The sequence below is a fragment of the Zootoca vivipara genome, chromosome 7, assembly GCF_963506605.1.
Source record: "Zootoca vivipara chromosome 7, rZooViv1.1, whole genome shotgun sequence".
Classification (NCBI taxonomy): domain Eukaryota; kingdom Metazoa; phylum Chordata; class Lepidosauria; order Squamata; family Lacertidae; genus Zootoca; species Zootoca vivipara.
Window position 1 is genome coordinate 75,352,113 of NC_083282.1, and position 18,135 is coordinate 75,370,247.

Sequence of the window (18,135 nt, forward strand, 5' to 3'; positions counted from 1 at the left end):
GTCAAGCTGCCCAATATAGTAGAGTACAGGAAGGGAGACAAATTATTAACCAGCCTATGGAGAAGTGGAGTTTATTTTATGATGTACTGGTGTAATAAAACACAAGAAAATGTTGAACAGTATACTTTTCTATGAACACTGCAACATAAATATAAATACAAAAGCTGGCTCTACTAATCAACAAGCTAGTAAAATGTATATCATGACAATATGTATTTTTCATTCCCCCTTACTCCTTTTATTTTATGTTTTAAAATAATTAATTACCGTAATTAATTACAAAGCAAGGTCATCTGTATTAAGGAACTGAGCATCATGCAAGGCTGTCATCATGAAACCATTTATTAAGGAAGTCCTATTCGCATTGGAATAAATGGCTGAGGAACTCAGCCTAAGACAGCCTTGGCAACAACTGGAAATACTAATTGCCATGCTGGATGTTCTCTCCACAGGACTGCCCATGCCAAAGCCAAGTCAGAAGGGGCTGAGCAAGCAGCAGTGGCAGCTAACAATGAATCCACTTTAGCCAGGTCGATGGCCAGGGAACTATCTCCGGATTTCTATCAGCCAGGTAGGAAATGAAATCAGCCCAGCTTTGATTTGCTGACTTTCAGCAGTGGTGAGGTACCAAGCAGAGTAAAGCCAAAGGCCAAAGTTGACATTACTAAAGCACAGCCCATAAGCTGAAGTCCTATGAAGTGTTTGAATGGAGGGCATTTAAAATGCAGCATGCATGTGTTGGAGAGGGGGTGCTGAACTAAGCGGCTTGGCTGTCAAATGACTTGAAACATTGCATAGGCATATGCAAATGAGTGAGGAAAACCATGCAATTGGCCCATGTCGTATGTCATAATTCTATACTTCTCATGATTTCACAGCCAAGAATAGTATTTAAGCAGAGAACTACAGCAACTGTCATCTTACACAGTGGTTACGTTCCAGGGATATCATGTAAAGCCAAAATTGTGTACAGTCAAAACACATTGGGTTCAATGGTAGGTGGGGTTGCCAAAATCTTTTTCCCCGGATGTTTGCCCCCTTTTTTGTTTAAATTTTCTTTTGCCAAGTGCATAAAGCTGAATGTTTGCAAGCTGAGCGCATGTAAGTTGCAACTTATGTTTTTAGCAAGTGAATGTAGCACTTTAAGGTTAACCCCTAGTCCTGAATGTGTGGGTTACATTGGCATGTGTATGCATGTATGTACACAGACACACATACAGATATATATAATTGTAACTTTTTTTCTTGATTTAGCATGCAGTTCTATACATCTCTACTCAGAACTAAGTCCCACTGAGATCAGTGGGGCTTACTATCAGATAAGTGTGTATAGGCCTTTCTCACAGGGAAGTGTGCACAGGATTGCAACCTAACAAAACTTCAGTTGATTAATCAGAGGGAATATATATTCTGAGGTAATAGGAGGATTTCATAGAAAAGTAGCCTTAATAGTACCGGTATAATAATATACCAAAGCCCACTGATTTGTATTTGCCTTGGTGTGTGTGTGTGTTTGTGTGATTTATTTAGAAGAAGATGTCACAAACTGAGAGTCTACAAATGGTTAGTCTGCTGCTGAGTGCTATTTTGAGGAGCTTGAGCAACTGGTGAAATAGCTTCCAAATAGCCTCCTTGCAGCCAGAAATAAATGGCCCTGAATGGGTCTTTTTATGATTGACGGGAGCCTGCAGGCAGGGCAGGATGGCTAAAATAAATATCTTACAGTCCTCCTCCTCCTGGGCCCCTTTGGTATAGAATTGTATAGGAGAGATACCAGCATCCAATTTATACCACTGCTTTGTCAGAATGATTGAACAGACTTGCAGCTCAATCCTATGCATAATTTCTCAGGAGTGAATTCCACTGATTCAGTTGTGTAGAAATCCAGCCTTAAGGATGATTCTCACATTTCTGAAATAGCAACCACATGCTAATATACTGTAGGAACCCCTCGTGTTTTCTGTAACCCTTTGTTTTTAACCACATGAATGCTGCGTTTGTACACGCTATAGTGAGGCACAGGTGTCTTGGTTTGCATTAGTGGAGAACGTATGGCCCTCCAGAGATTCCTAGACTCCAGCTCCCATCAGCCCCAGTCAGCATGGATAATGATCTGGGGTGATGGGGTTTATAGTCAGCATCTGGAAGACCACAGGTTCCCTATTTCTTCATACGTGTATAGTACTGTATACCTTGGGACGCGGGTGGCGCTGTGGGTTAAACCACTGAGCCTAGGGCTTGCCGATCAGAAGGTCCCCGCCACGGGGTGAGCTCCCATTGCTCAGTCCCAGCTCCTGCCAACCTAGCAGTTCGAAAGCACGTCAAAGTGCAAGTAGATAAATAGGTACCGCTACAGCGGGAAGGTAAACGGCGTTTCCGTGCGCTGCTCTGGTTCGCCAGAAGCGGCTTTGTCATGCTGGCCACATGACCTGGAAGCTGTATGCCGGCTCCCTCAGCCAATAACGTGAGATGAGCGCCGCAACCCCAGAGTCGGTCACGACTGGACCTAATGGTCAGAGGTTCCTTTACCTTTACTGTATACCTTAAGTATGTTAACTGGATTTTTTTACAAAAAACAACCCAGTGAAATTTAGTCGGCTTTTGTCCCTTTATCAGAGGTTTAAGACCATAAGCATGCAAGAAGACCTTTGGTGGATTAGTCCAGAGGTCCATTAGCTCAGTTTCCCTCTCCCCAAGTAGCTAGATCCTCCTAGGAAGCTCACAAACAGGGGATGAAGACAAAAAAATATCCCTCATTCTTTGCCCTAATGCAAAGTGTACTTCCTCTATAGTGGTACTATTGAACTATCATGGCTAATAGCAATTGGTAGACCTTTCCACCATGAATTTGTCCAATTCCCTTTTAAACCCTAGTGCTGTATACAGTGCTGCTCCACTCGCTCGGCTTATTTCTGTGCACACAATGGAACTTCCTTTCCCCCGCCCTGTTCCCTCCAGCCCACCATGCACTGTGAAAATATTTTCTGGGGGGTTGAGGGACCCTCCAGAGCAGATTTGGATGGTGTGCAAAGGGAGGAGAGGAAATGTCTAGACCAGCCCCATAGACCAAACTTGACAGCAGTAGGTCTGTCTAAATGTGGGGCTACCCCAACCCTGTATAAAGCAGGAGCTGTGTGAGTGTCTGTTTGAAGAGGAAGAGGGGCAAGGAAGTGAGAGGTGCTGAGTTATTCTACCTGCAGTCTCACCCCACAGGTACAGCTGAGTTCTATTCTGTTACAGGAGCCCAGCTGAAAGTTGTGGAACCAGGGGAGAGGTGTCAGGGAGATAGTTATATTTTGATCTTAAAACAGTATTCCTTCACCATACATCTAGGGTAGAAATGCCTCCTCCCTTTTCTGGCACCCCAAGCGTACGTTTTCTATAAATATTAATTTTGATTATTATTATTTTTTTAAAAAGGCAGATTGACGTGGAAACAGGACAAAACTGATTTATGAATGAGCACATGCAAAAGTGATATAGACTGGATGCAGACTGATAAGTCAATCCCTACCTGTGGACAGACAGTAGCCAAGCACAGGGTCAGGGTTTTACTAATAGATTTTGCTTGCACCCGTTGGCCCTCAGTGGCCTCTCCTCACATAGCACAGGCTGTGCCAGATATATCTGTCTGCCAGAAAATATTCCTTTCAGCTTCAGCAGAATCCTTCAGGATTACAAGCAGTGGGTAGGTGTCACATGGCCTAGATTCACAGCCACTAATGTACTTGATGGACACTGCTCCTTTTTTATTCCTGGGACATCTGGGGGACAGTTTGGGTTTTCTCATATTCATTCACCAGTTAAAATTATCCTTGCTGATCAGTCAGTGAAAGCAGCTCGCCGTAGTCATTATTGGAAATGCAAACCAATCTCGCACAGGCATAGGAGATGTGCCTTTATCTGATCCCTGAGCGAACATGTTGGGCAGGATTTGCTCCCTTCAATTTCAGATATTTGAACTCATTATTTACTGGAACAAGATTCTCAGATGCTCTTTCAAAATTGACTTCTGGAGGCGGAAAGTCATTCTGTTTCCTGCTGCCATCATAAAAAGCAAATGCAAATATGACATGAGTTTGGTCGGAATTCTCATTAATCATTCAGCTGACATCACTACAGGGGATTAAATGTATACGTTCAGCTATCCTTTAAATAGCAGGGTTTCCCCCACCCCTCTTTCTTGCTCTACGGTAGAATCACAGAGATTTGTAAACAGTTTGGATAATTAGTGAAATAGCTCCATTTTCTTGACCACCTCATTATAAAATGGTACCTTGACTTTGGCTTGGCTCACATGTAACGCTAAGCCAATCCATGGCTTACTGTGAACGAGAAAGTGTCCTGGTGCACAGGGAGGAAATTGCAGCCACTGTACAGGGAGCTGAGCCATGGTTTGGCTTAGAGTTACATTTCTACCCAAGCACATGGTTTCTCTTGCTCCAAACAAGCCACGAGCTGCAGCCAAGGTTTGTTCGCTTACTGCTCATGGTTTGTTTGGATGATTTATCTGCATTATAGTGTATAATCTATAGGGATACATGTAGCCTTCCTGAGAAGTAATAGCCACAGACATCAGTCCGCAGGCACTTCCAGACAAAAACTGACCATTACCCTGCACTTTATAGTGCAATTGCCCTGTCACTTTTCTAACCACAGAAAGTCTGATAAGAAAAGTAGCAGAAAATTGCACTGGAAACTGGGATGGCAACCACTAGCTGGCAATGTTGTATAACTTCCAGGTTTCATGTTCACAATGACATCATTTAACCTTTTGGCAAACTTTGGGCAAACCTATTTCCCCCCAAATCTTTTTTACGGTCGTAGACCAGCATATGGTGGAAGGGGTACAATCATTTAAAACAAAACAAACCACTTAAAAACAAAAAACACAACAAACTAAAAAGAGTTAAAACTGTGTGTGTGTGTGTGTATGTCTGTAAGAATCCAAAAGAAGCTAAGTCCAAAAGAAGGGTTAGGAACATTAGACAAGAGTGAAAGAGCGTAAAAGGTTAGTATATATAAGACTATAGCAATCGGTCTACAGAACACTCTAATACGAGTGTTCATTATATTTAGTTTGTGGCACAGGTCATCCGTCGAATTTTGAGCGCTGCTGTGCAAAATCGGGCAATGTATGTTGTAGCAGGATTGGTATCTGAAAGCAGCAGGGAGGTATAGAAAGTACCCAGGGATGGTAAGATGAGGCTAGTACGAATGTCTCTATAGTAAAGACACTGGAGAAGCACATGCTCTGTTGTTTCTGTTTGTCCAGAGTCACAGGAGCATTGCCTCTCCAGGTAAGCAATCGGCCTTCAAGGACATCCGAGGGACGGGCATGACATTGAGCCAAGGTAAAGGCCTTCCAGTGCTTAGGGACTTCAAGTTTAGCTAGATATGCCATAGGGGAGGCAGAGTACCTGGAGGATTCACTGGCAATAAAAGTTAGATCCAACTAGATCCTGGCTAGATCCAACTAGTGCTCAGTATTTGCAACACGTTGTTTTATGAGAGCTTTGTCCTGTTCGTATCTAGGGTTGCCAGACTCAATAGAGGACAGGACTTCTGTGCCTTTAATTGCCCTACTCTCTTTTCAGTCTGGAAACCTTAAAGAGAAACGGGCAGACCCCTTGCTTGGAAATTAAACAAAGGGTCTGCTGGTTTCTCTTTAAGGTTTCCAGACTCAAAAGAGAGCAGGGCAATTAAAGGCACAGACGTCCTGTCCTCTATTGAGTCTGGCAACCCTATTCGTATCCCATGCTGAGTAGAAAACCTGGAGAGAAGCCCAAGGTTGAGATTTTAGTTACCACAGTCTGTTTCCATGTGATTGAAAATCATCGTTCATAATTAGTGGGGCAAGGCCAAGGGGAAATAAAGATAGTCTGAGCCAGTAGTTGAGTATGGTCACCCACACTCTAGCCTCCACTTTTATGAAGCCTGTCTCTAGTCTCAGGGTGGCATTAGAGACACATTTTGGGACTTGAAGGGCTAATCTTAGGAATTTGGATTGTATAAGTTATAGGGGGGCAAAATTAGAGAAGGGGCCCACCTGGGCACCATAGAGAAGTTGTGGTATTGGTTTGGCTTCAAATAATTTGAGTGCTGCAGGTATATAGTGGTCACCTCTTGTTTTCAGCAACATGTTCCCCATCATAGCTGCCAAGTTATCCCTTTTTTAAAGGGATTTTCCCTCATGCTGAATAGGCTTCCTCACGAGAAAAGGGAAAACTTGGCAGCTATGTTCCCCATGGGCTTTCCTACTACCCCCAGGAATTTGAAACAAAGAGACCTGCTCAATCTTGTGGCCCTCTATGCTCCAAGAGCATCTCATAGGTCTTTGTGCAAACATATCAACATGAATCCTCAGCGAACTACTGGTCTGGAAGCTGCCTTGGTCACTGTTCTTCCTGTAAAAAAATCCTTCAGTGGTGTGGCTATGCTGGAGAGGCAGGCTGCACAGCGTCCAGTCAAATTATTGATAAGTGCTCCCACCAGAGTACTGTAGCAGATACAATTACAATTCAATGTTATATGTGTTTGCTAGAAAGTAAGTCCTGCTGCATTCATTGGGGGTAACTCCATTCAGGAAGTTACCCCCAATGTTAAACCCACTAACTAGAGAGGCAGAAAACCTTCTGAACACAGTCGGCTTACTTCTGAGTTAATATGCACAGAAGCTACCAGTTACGGGGCAATTCAATGCAAGTTTAATCAGATGTCAGTCCCTTGTGTTCAATGGTGCTATTTCTCTCTCAGCTGTGTACATATAGCTGTCCTTTATTTTTTTATTGATTTTTTCCAGTGAACAAATAAAGAGAAAGAATTGGGGGGGGGGAGTGCTTGAGACTGTAACACACTACGATGTATAGATAAATAAGTACCACTATTATTCCAACGAGTATATAAGTCATTATAATTTCTCTAAATGTCCTCCAAGTATCATTATATTTGCCCATGCACAGTCTGTGTCTAAAAGCAATACGTTCATATGTTGCAAGAGTATAGCTATCTTCTTAACAAACTATCAAAATAAGATAGGGGAAGACATTTTCAAGATGGGTCAAGAGGAACTTGCCATATGGACTGAAGTTTTGCAGGTAACTAGTGATGAATTCTTCCTGACTGATTTTGAAACTTTCCCCTGTGTTAATTTCACTACTGCAATGGAAGTGAAATTCTATGGGGAAAAATATTCCTCTCTTGCTAATTATGCTTCCCCATATTCATTCATGTAGCAGTCAGCATAAATTTATGTAGCCCTTGACCTAATTTCATGCAGGTGGCAAGGACAGAAAAACGAGTATGGGGGAGCAAAAAGAGAGAGATAAAAAGGGCTGCCCAGCCCATTTTTGGTTTGGTTATTCCCCTTATTGGCATGTGGCCCTCAACAAAAAAGGTTCCCCACTGCTGGGTTACAGAATACTTATTTTCTTGAAGCATAATTTAAATTGCCTGGATGCAGAATTCTGTTCTGTTCTGTTCCATTCTATATTATGTGAGGTACTCCTCAGTCCTGGATATAGATGGAAACTATATGAAGTTTAAAGATTATATTCCACTACAACCCCCAAGACTTCAGCTTTTGCACAACATACTAAAATGTGCCTTTGACCCTCTCTGAGGTGATGTGCCAGGTGTAAATGCTGTCAACACAGGCCAGATTGCGAGAAAGAAATCAAATTAGCACTGCAGCCGTTGCATATTTGACATTGGCATTGTCGACTGATTTAAGGGTTGTGTGTGACGGTGCTCTGACCTTAATGTAGACTAGGAGCTTCCTGGCTCAGTTTTGCCCACAAATATTTGGGACCTAATTAAGGCTGGTTGCTCTGTTTCTGTTCATAAGCACGTTCATTTGAGAGACAGGGGGTGGGGGGAGATTTGCTGTTTAGTTTCTGCACTGAGCTAAGGCTTACCAGTATGTAAACAATAATGCAGCCGATGGCAGTGCTGCTAGGAGACGATGACACAACCCAGTCAGATGAGGATAGAATGAAATGTGAATCCAGAAGTCACCTTGTTTAATGGAGACGGGTCAACTGCTCAAGTGTGTTCAGTAGGATCTTAGTGTCACGGGTGGGTGACCTTATTAGTGAGCAATGCACACATCTGACAGCCCTCTTCACACCAAAGACAAACCGCTGCACTTCTCTCAACCAGCCCTCTTCAGTGAAATATATCATTGTACAGGTGGATGTACAAAGATTTGGCCAATCAAAATGTTTTATGGGCTTCAGGACCGTTGCTTTTCCTCAATATGCTGTTGGGAGTAGAGGCAAAGGGATTTGTCAGTGTTGGTTCTCACAGTTGTTCATTTTTCCAATCTTAATTTTATGCAAAAAATTGGTCATAAAAGTGCTCAAGCATTTAAGTGCTATTTTTTCCCAATAAGGTGGCGCTGTGGGTTAAACCACAGGGCCTAGGGTTTGCCAATCAGAAGGTCGGCAGTTTGAATCCCCACAACAGGGTGAGCTCCCGTTGCTCGGTCCCAGCTCCTGCCAACCTAGCAGTTCAAAAGCACGTCAAAGTGCAAGTGGATAAATAGGTACCACTACAGTGGGAAGGTAAACACTGTTTCCGTGTGCTGCTCTGGTTCGCCAGAAGCGGCTTAGTCATGCTGGCCGCATGATCTGGAAGCTGTACGCTGGCTCCCTCGGCCATTAAAGCGAGATGAGCGCCGCAACCCCAGAGTCGGTCACGACTGGACCTAATGGTCAGGGGTCCCTTTACCCTTTATGTTTATGCATGTTTTGACTAATGGACACAGTTCAGCAAACAGTTTATTATAATATAATGCATTTGTGCATGTTACCTTCATTAATACATGCATTTATATGCATATTTTACCCTAGTATATGCAATTTTTGTACATATTACTTGCATTGAAAATTCAGATAAATGCGATGTCTGTTTCTGTTCTCATATTGTTTTGGAAAATGTGTACATGCTGCGGAATGGCATACAAAGATCTTTTTATTAGGAGAAATTTGCTGATGAATTTTCATGAAGACTTTCAATAAAATAAACGTGCAAACTAATGTGGAACTGTGGAGAACTGAAGATCAGAAAAGTTGAGAAACTGGGGAAAATAGAAATTGGCAGATTCACCCATTCCTGTCTCTGTGACAGTTTCCAAATCTAGTAACAGACCATGAAAAGGGGCCTATTTAAATCAGAGAACTGTTATGAGAGGAAGGGTTAACTCTCACCCTTCTCTGCCATGGCTGTGGGTGAACTGGCAGCCTTCTCTCAGCTTCATTTCATTAACAAAAATATAACATTAGTATACCGATCTCCCATTAGTAGTGCATAGTTTGGCTTCAAACCAAATAATATTTTAAGTTTTAGAGAGACCACTGTTCATTTTTGAAGAAAAAGAATGCAACTTGAAATCAAGGCGTCAAATCAAAAGATAAATCCATATTAATCACAATGCACTTAGGTTCTGAAAATGGGTTGATCTGTTTTTATTACCAAATGGATAGCAGTCAGAAGGTATACACTAAGGCAGGCATCCCCAAACTTCGGCCCTCCAGATGTTTTGGACTACAATTCCCATCATCCCTGACCATTGGTCCTGTTAGCTAGGGATCATGGGAGTTGTAGGCCAAAACATCTGGAGGGCCGCAGTTTGGGGATGCCTGTACAAAGGCATACAAAGTGCTCTTAGCATCACGTGATAGCTCCACTAGTGCTGAGTTAGGATTGAATTTATATCTTTTATGTGCAAGTTTCAAAATCTATGCCCAAGATTGCCTTGGTGTTCGTAATGTGATCTTGTATTGTAGGTTGCTTCCACGCTGGTACTTGTTTCTGGAGTTGCCCCTTCAGTCAATGTCATTGCCTAATTGTTGCATTCTAGTGCTTTCTGTGTTATTCTCCATTGTTTATTAGACCAGGTGAATGTAGCACCTGCCTGCCCAGCAACAAAGCATTACTAAGGCTTTTAAGTACTACTTCGCTTTTAATTAAAAGCTTCCTGCTCGCAAGGTCTGCCTCCTTCCCCCCACCCCCACCCCATTCAGCACAGCTATGGGGTTACCGGTGAATTGACCCTTTCTTTTTCCTTAACTGATCATCTTCTCTTCCCTCCATGTGGTGATGAGCCTGTGATGAAGCAACCTTGGTCCTTCCCCGGTGGTTTGGTTCTGCCTTATGCTTCCTAATTCCACTGGGATTTCATGCTGGTTGACTGTCTCTTGGCGATGTTCAAAAACCTCTTCTTGCCTTTTCTAGGTCCTGAATACTTGAAGAGGCGACTGCTCCAGGAGCTCATGGAGAACGAAGAGAATATAGAGAATACTGAAGAAGAGCCATCACCTGTGGAACAGCCACCTCCTCCACCACCACCTCCAGAGAGCCCTCAGGTTGATGAGCAAGATTCCACCAAGCCCAAAGAAAGTCCCGCTCAAACGCCTTCACCAGCTGGAACACCACCTGAGGCCAAACGAGCTAAGCAAGGTTCTCAGAAAAGCCCTGGGAGCTGGAATGGAGATCACGGCAAGGATGGCAGCGGCACGGGAAGCAGGCCCAACACACCTTCTAAAGCTTTGCTAGCACCTGCGGAGAAGGCGGCCGGTGGCAGTAGGCCTGCTTCCTGGAGCCCCAGCCGCCCTAGCCACGTGAGGGTTGCTGCTGACCAGATGGGGATCAAACCTCTTCAAAGGATACATCATGAAGGCGAGGTTGCGTTGTTTCAGGGCTATCACAGCTATGCTGTGAGGACCTCCCCGGTTACTCCCCCAGTGGACTTTGAGGAAGCATCATTCCCCGACTCCAAGTTGCCTGCCAAGCCAAGTTCCCCAGAGCCCAAAGCTGATGTGAAGGCCGTTGAGCACAAAGTGGAGCCGCAAAAGAGGGGAGGTACACCTGTCTCTCAGCATGAAGCAGCTCACGAAGAGAAAAAAGCGCTCGGAGCAGAAACTAAGCAGGATCTCAAGCAACACCCGCCGCCAGAACCCAAAGCAGAAGAGAACGCCGAAGCTGTAGCTGAAGGCAAGCCTGAACGGAAAACTGAAACGAAGGTGGTGGCCAAAACTGATCCCAAGGTTGTGGTGAAGAAAGTTTCTTCACCAGAGGCAGCAACGAAAGAGGTGGAAGATCGTGAAGAGGTGCTTTTACATGGTCTTTATAAAGGAGAGGGGAGTGGTTTTTTTCCCCATTGGGGGCTGGATAGGGGAGGGAAAAGAAGCAAATAATAATCTGAATCGCCTTTTCAATTTCTCGTTTGCTTCACTGCTGTCATTTGTGCCACATGGCTTTCATGTACAAAAACCGAGGTGGGTACATAAGTGTACAACATACGTGCATCTGGACTACTGTCTAGATGTGAAAACTTATTTTCAAAACTGCAGTACTGTGTGAATTGTTTTGTGTTCCATACCATCAGGTGGGGCTGTAAGGTACTGTGAATTGACATTTTTACGTCAGGTCAATAAATACTACCAGATACAGATAGGATTTACTTAGGTGTAACAGTTTGGGGACGCGGGTGGTGCTGTGGTCTAAACCACACAGCCTAGGGCTTGCTGATCCTGCGATGGAGTGAGCTCCCGTTGCTCGGTCCCAGCTCCTGCCAACCTAGCAGTTCGAAAGCACGTCAAAGTGCAAGTAGATAAATAGGTACTGCTCCGACGGGAAGGTAAACGACATTTCCATGCACTGCTCTGGTTTGCCAGAAGCGGCTTAGTTATGCTGGCCACATGACCTGGAAGCTGTACACTGGCTCCCTCGGCCAGTAAAGCAAGATGAGCGCCGCAACCCCAGAGTTGTCTACGACTGGACCTAACGGTCAGGGGTCCCTTTACCTTTACCTTTAACAGTTTGGGGTGTTTCTGTGTGTATATCACCTATCCCTTTTCCACCTCCTGCCAAACGATAAAAATAAAAAATGGCTAGAGCAATCTTCTAGCTGTAAAGTTTTCTTTGTGGTTCGGAAGATTTCTCTCTCCCTCTCTCTCTCCACCACACACACACAATATATATTATGTGCTATTTATATTTCCAGTACCACAGCCATTTTAAAATACATGTTGAGGTTTGTTTAAAATCTTAACTTTGTTGACTTCCTACTAGGGTGAGTGTTCCTGGATTGTAGAACAGGGTTGACATCAATGGCAGCTGGTGCTCATTGGGGCTGGTAGTATAGAGGGTAGCTGATGATTGGTGAACTCAGGAGTAGCAATAGGCCGAGCAAATGGTAGGCAGAGCACTCCAAGGCAGCAGACCCCACAGAAGAGTAAGTGAACATCTTGGAACTTGCTTCTGAATAAAAAAATGCACATGATTCTGCTCATAATTACAACTAAATCACACCGCATCAGTGTAATTAATCATTTCATATAGTGATAATTTATCATTCCGATAGAGAAGCCAGCAAATATTACCTTCAAGAACAGAGCTATTTATCCCAAACAAGCCCAATCCAATGCATGGTTACTTGGAAGTAAGCCCTGTTGGGTGCTCTCAATAAAGTTATATTGCAAACTTCCCAGCCTGGTGCCCTCCAGATGTTACAGTTCCAACCATCCCTAACTATTGGGAATTGCTGGCTGGGACTGTTTAGAGTTGGAGTCCAACAATATCTGGAAGACATCAGGTTGAGAGCAGCTACTGTATTGGAGTGGCGGGTTAGAATCCCCCACTTTTTCTCTTAGCCGTGCTTCTGTATCTGACATGCAGAAATTGAACAGGTATGGCTATATCCATGGTGGGGGAAACATATGAGTGTAGCATTCACCAGCTTTTAAAAAAACAGGCTAATGCTAAACTCACATGAGCAGAGCCAGTAAAAAAGGGGTTTACATTCCTGCTGTCACTCTACAGTATAGAAAATGCCTCAGGTGGTATATTTGCAGAAGACAAATTTGGTTACCCTCTTTTCCGTGCACAGGGCTCCAGTGCCCTTAACAGCTGCAGGAAAGGCAGGTATGCAACATGTGTAGCTTCTCCCAAAATGAAGATTTTAGCCAAGCTTGCTCCAGTCATTGAAATGAACATTACCCCAAATATGGTGGCATGAGACTGACCTGCACAAATGTTTAGGTGTGGAGATGATGGAATGAAAGCAAATAATCCTAACCCTATTGACTTACTGCAGGACAAGGGTGGCTAACCTGCAGCTCTGTGAATGTTGTTGGACTGCAGCTCCCATCAGCTTCAGCCAGCATGGTCAGTGGACAAGGATTATGGGAGTTGTAGTCCAGCAACATCTGGTGGGACACAGGTTCCCACCACTGCTCTATGAATTGCTTCTGACAGAGGTGGCTGTAATGCATAAAAGCCATTGACGGAACTATTTTTGCTTTCACAAGTGAGGAAGTTTTTCATCTGTGTCTTCTAAATCACAGTAGATAACATTATACTCTTCTTGTTGTTTTCCTTAGGGACCTAACACAATCATCATTTGCATGGTCATCCTATTGAATGTTGGCCTCTCCATCTTATTTGTCCATTTTCTGACATGATGAGATGCTAAGACAAGGTAAGGGGGACAAATGAAATGGCTCAGAGTGCCCTAGTGTTTTGACATTTTGGAAAAGGAAGACTTCGCTTTGGAACCTTTTTGTAAAAGGACAACTTGGTTATCTGGCTACACATCAGTGCACAACTATTGTTTCCTGTTTTGTGAAGAAGAGGAGAGCTTCCAGTTCTGTGCATGTTTATTTAGAAGCAGTTCAATGAGGGATTGGTCCCAAGAAAATGGGCATACAGGGTCACAACAGGATATTGATCTACCCTCTCTCCGTTTCCCCCTCCCTGTCACACACATACACACACACACACGTGTCTCAGATCTTGAATAAAAAAATAACAAGAAGCTGCAAAAGCTTCCTTATAGAACCACACTCATATACACAAACTCCTGTAAATACATGAGACCCAAACCATCTCAGACTTTAAATACTAGCATTAGGACCATGAATTGGGCCAGGTAGCTTACAGGCAGTCAGTGAAGCACTTTCAGGATTGGTGTTACACGAGCAGAACAACCAAATGGCTGCATTCTAGCTGTAGCTTCATTTTCAAGTGAAACCCTACATAAAATGAATTGCAATAATTCAGCCATGACTTTTGCTGGGTGAAGGCCTCTAATTCCTTGTTAAATAATTCCTGTATCCTGACACCTCTTGTTGAAAGTTTTTGGGAGTGTGACATCTTAAACATTAACTTAAACCAATAATTATATTTTCTATAACCATTGCTACTCCTGTTTTCTTTCTCGCTGATTTCTATTCTTACAGAAGTTTCTGCTGAGATCTATGCCTTGCCAGAGGTATAACACCATCCATTCAGAACCATCTAAAGAGGGAGGAGCTTAGAACCCAGTGTTGGCATTGTGGTCATGAACTTCCATAGAAGGCTTCAGAAGAGCTTGTTAGCCTAGGCCCCCAACTATAGACAATCTCTTCTGCCCAGCAGGAAGAAACCTTGACTGTTGCATCCCCCTCCTCATTCTTCCTTTTGTTTGAATGAGAATTGCCTTAAAGTTTCATAACTTTATCGATACTGTTGTACTGCCGTTTGAAGAAACGAGGATTCATCTGTAATTGTGGAAACACAAACAAGGCAGTCTCTCCTTCAGATTCCACCATGAAAATTCAAGGCTTCGCTGGAAGACACGTCGTTAAAAATCTCCTGAAGAACACCATGTTTCTAAGCTATGTAGCAGCCAGGAATAATTGTTATAACTGTTGATTTAACTTCTCCCACCCAAACCAAGATTGTTATGAATCCAGAATTAGGAAAGGTTAGGTTATGCTCCCCGCTGCTGCATAACTCTGAAAAAATTATGTACAGAAGATTTTAGAGCAGGCAAAAACCATTTCCTTGAATAGTGGATCCACACTAGGATCCAAGTGAATCCACAGTGGGAAAAATGAAAACACCCATGGATTTCAGTGTAAGGATGCTTAAATGTAGTCTTATAAGCAGTCCCTAGAAGTGGATCCTCTGCAGTTCTGCCAAGTAGGAATTAGATAGAGTGAATCTTTTTTAGAGTTAAAGAAACCACCTCTCTAAGGGCTGCATTTTGAATGTGGTTCGCAAAGTACTGGTAGATGAAGTCATTGCTCAGTTAAACAGTGCCTTGTCGGCATCCTCTTGTCGTTGGAAGTTGCCTATTCCCCAGAAGTTAGACCAGCCGTGAGATTCACTTTGTACATTATGTTTTTCTCTGGGTATTCAGATGCACATATGACCTGGCATATGCAGAATCCTTCAAAAAATGTAATGCATGAATCAGCCCTAAATGTGTTTGGATGTTTTTCCTCCCCTCCTTTTAAAACAAAGCGTAGACTTTGAGTCAGTTTCAAAAGCTTTAAAATGTGCCTTATTTAAAACTGTGAACTTGTATGTTTGCTGACACTCCTTGGTGCAGCAGAAGCTGGTTAAAATGAGAAAGTGGAAGAAAGGAACTTGAAAATTGTTGGGTTTAAAAAGAAAGGCTCCAGTTGCAGGTACCAAGCAGTGAAAGGCTTATAAAATATGGTGCCATAGACAGACAGCAGGTAGACACCAGGGTAGTATTTTTTCCAGATCAGATTACTTAGAATTCATAAGTCGCTGAAAATGAATTTGGGAAGCAGGAGTGATGACATTTTGTGCCTTTCCCACTTGCTTTTTCTACTTTAATCAAATTATATTGTAAATTGGAGGAAGAGGAATACATTATCTCTGCCCAGCAGCCCATGTGTTGGAAGAAGCTTCAGCAAAATGCTTAGCCATGTTTGAGGAACATCCGCAAAACATGGGATAACAATTTGCCCAGCCTTGGGTTTTATGATTACTTTTTCTCTTCTAAAGGTGTTTGTAGCAAATAGGCTGTTATTTGCTTTTAAAATGTGACAGCCTGTTTCCTGGCTCCCTAGCTGCCAGATGTCCAATTTCAGTATGCAAACTGCTTTATAACTATGTATGTATTTTCTTTGAGAGACCTCGGTGGCCTTTATTTATCATGAAGCACAAAATCTGGTCCTTTTGAAAAAGGCAGAGATTGTTGCCAACCCCATCCCCACCCCATAAACCCTGCTTCATACAAATATGTTCTGCTGTCTCATTCTTGTGCTTTGTTCCGTACAATGTGATGGGGGAAAGTAGGTAGATTTACTTTATGTGGCATATATAAATATATGAACTGGGATTGACAGGGCTTCTTTAGGTATTCCCCAAAGCCTGTGTGCATCCACTGTGGGGTTTGTTTGTTTTTTAATTCATTTGAACATCTGAAACTCCATGCCAAATCCCAAGCTGCCTTTGAAACTCATCACTTTCATGTGCAGTTTGCCATTCGGCACGTCATGACTGCAGTTTAGTGTACAGAACTGTTCGGGCAGTTCTCTGGATCATAACCGTATGTGTAGTATGTAGATCCTGAGGGCTTGTGCAAACATGGTTATCCCTTGGTCGCTACAACATGTAGTAACTGCTGTGTTTACATACAGGTAGCCACAGGCCTACCTCCAAGAAGTAATGATAAGTAATCCAGTAGAGCAAGAACGGGTTACGTTTGATAATGAGCTCCCAAGCACTTTCATATTCCCTGCCGTATCTTTCTAGAGTCCCGAGAACCCCAGCCTTCTGTGTTTTTAAAATGGCAATTTTCTAGCCCTCGTTGTTCCAAAGATGAGCTTGACCGTGACAAACTTTTAAAATGCACAAACATCATGCCTCAAATCCAGAGCCCCGTGTGAGCTCAGGTGCACAAATGATGGAGACTTTTCATTTGCTTCAATGGAAGGGGCTCTGTGTACATGCATTCGTAAGCTGTCCTCTCTTTTAAAGTGAGTGGAAAGGTCTTATTGGTAGGGGAGCTGCATGTGCGCAGCATAGTGCTGGCGTCCTCAGAGAACCAATGGATCAGAACAAATGTATGCACAAGCCTGCTGGGTTTTTTGCTTCCCAGCACGAGCAGGAACAGGTTTACCTCAAGTTTGCATGCCTTCAAAAGTAGGTTTCTGTTGTTTAATTTTTCAGGTCTTACAAAAACGGAAAATGTCGTCGCCACCAGCAACACACCTTAATCACAAGTTTTTAAAAAATAATTTTAAAAGTGTATGGCAATTTGTATAATATCGTCCAGGAGTTTTCATCAGTTGTTCTGCTGGATTATGTGCAATAATAAAATGTTTTCTTTTGCTCACATTACCCACTGTAAATTTTTAGATTGGTGGCTGTTAGAAATGGTACATCTCTGATATTATGCATTTGAAGTTAAATGTTAACTAGTCTTGTTCCACAGAAACTGCAAGCCACAAATCTAGGTGCAGCCCCGTCAAAGTTAAGTCGTTTTCAGTACCGTAGCTTTCAATAGGACCATTTGAATACATAATAAAACCTCTCCCGTTGAAATAAATAAGGTGGAATCATGTCCCAAGAGATTTGGGGTTCAACCGATTTGTGTGTCAGGTTGTTATATAAATTGCAAATTATAACATGCTAGTGAGAACTTAAGTCAGAATGCGTGAGATCTGTTTCATGGTGACAAAGTGGCTTGATCCCAGCTGAGAAAGTAGGTGAGTTAAAACAAATGTGCGAGGAGAGGGTAAGAAAGGCGCATTTATTTATTTATTTATTTATTTATTTATTTATTTTAAAAGGTCAGGCAAATTAGGGCATAGTAAGGTCACCGTGTGCTTGAAGCAAAATTATGTAAAAACGTAAAACTCGGGAACTATATTCTAGGGGTTGGAAGTCTGTAGGAAAGCTACTATTCAGTGCTACCCTAGCAGGGAAGGACAAGTTTAGCCTTCTTTAAAAGCACACCCACCCCACAAGCTCTCTCCCCCCCTTCAGTTATAAAGGTTAGGCTGTTGTTGCCGGAAAAAAGATTCAGCTAAAAGTTCCAGCTGCCAGTACAGATTAAAACCAGCTAAAATCTACCCTAGTATGAAAGGTAGAGCACAAAGTACCTGCAGGGTAACTGGAATGTTAAAAATTGTGTTGTTGCCAGTACATAAAACAAAAATAAAGTAAGATCTAGTCAGTCCTTTTCAGTAATATTACTAATAGTGTGCAAACAGGACCACAAAGAAGGAAGGTTGGAAGGTCTATCCGGTAAGACAGGGTTTCGAAAACTTGGGTCTCTTCCAGCTGTTCTTGGACTGCAATTCCCATCCTCCCTGACTATTGGGTCTT

At 42.9% G+C, this 18,135-nt stretch overlaps 1 protein-coding gene across 2 annotated transcripts in view; it reads left to right on the forward strand.

Moving 5' to 3' along the window:
- The window catches only part of JPH2 (junctophilin 2), a 62,475-nt gene extending 45,330 nt beyond the window's left edge, over positions 1-17,145 (forward strand). The window contains exons 3-6 of one of the 2 annotated variants that reach the window (XM_035121608.2): positions 453-571; positions 10,237-11,111; positions 13,386-13,483; positions 14,244-17,145. In XM_035121608.2, the coding sequence (XP_034977499.1) occupies positions 453-571; positions 10,237-11,111; positions 13,386-13,466 (1,075 nt within the window). In that variant the 3' untranslated portion in view covers positions 13,467-13,483; positions 14,244-17,145. Of the gene's footprint in view, positions 1-452; positions 572-10,236; positions 11,112-13,385; positions 13,484-14,243 lie in introns of those variants that run through there. The other variant, XM_060277281.1, reaches the window with a different exon arrangement.
- The last annotated feature ends 990 nt before the right edge of the window (positions 17,146-18,135 follow it).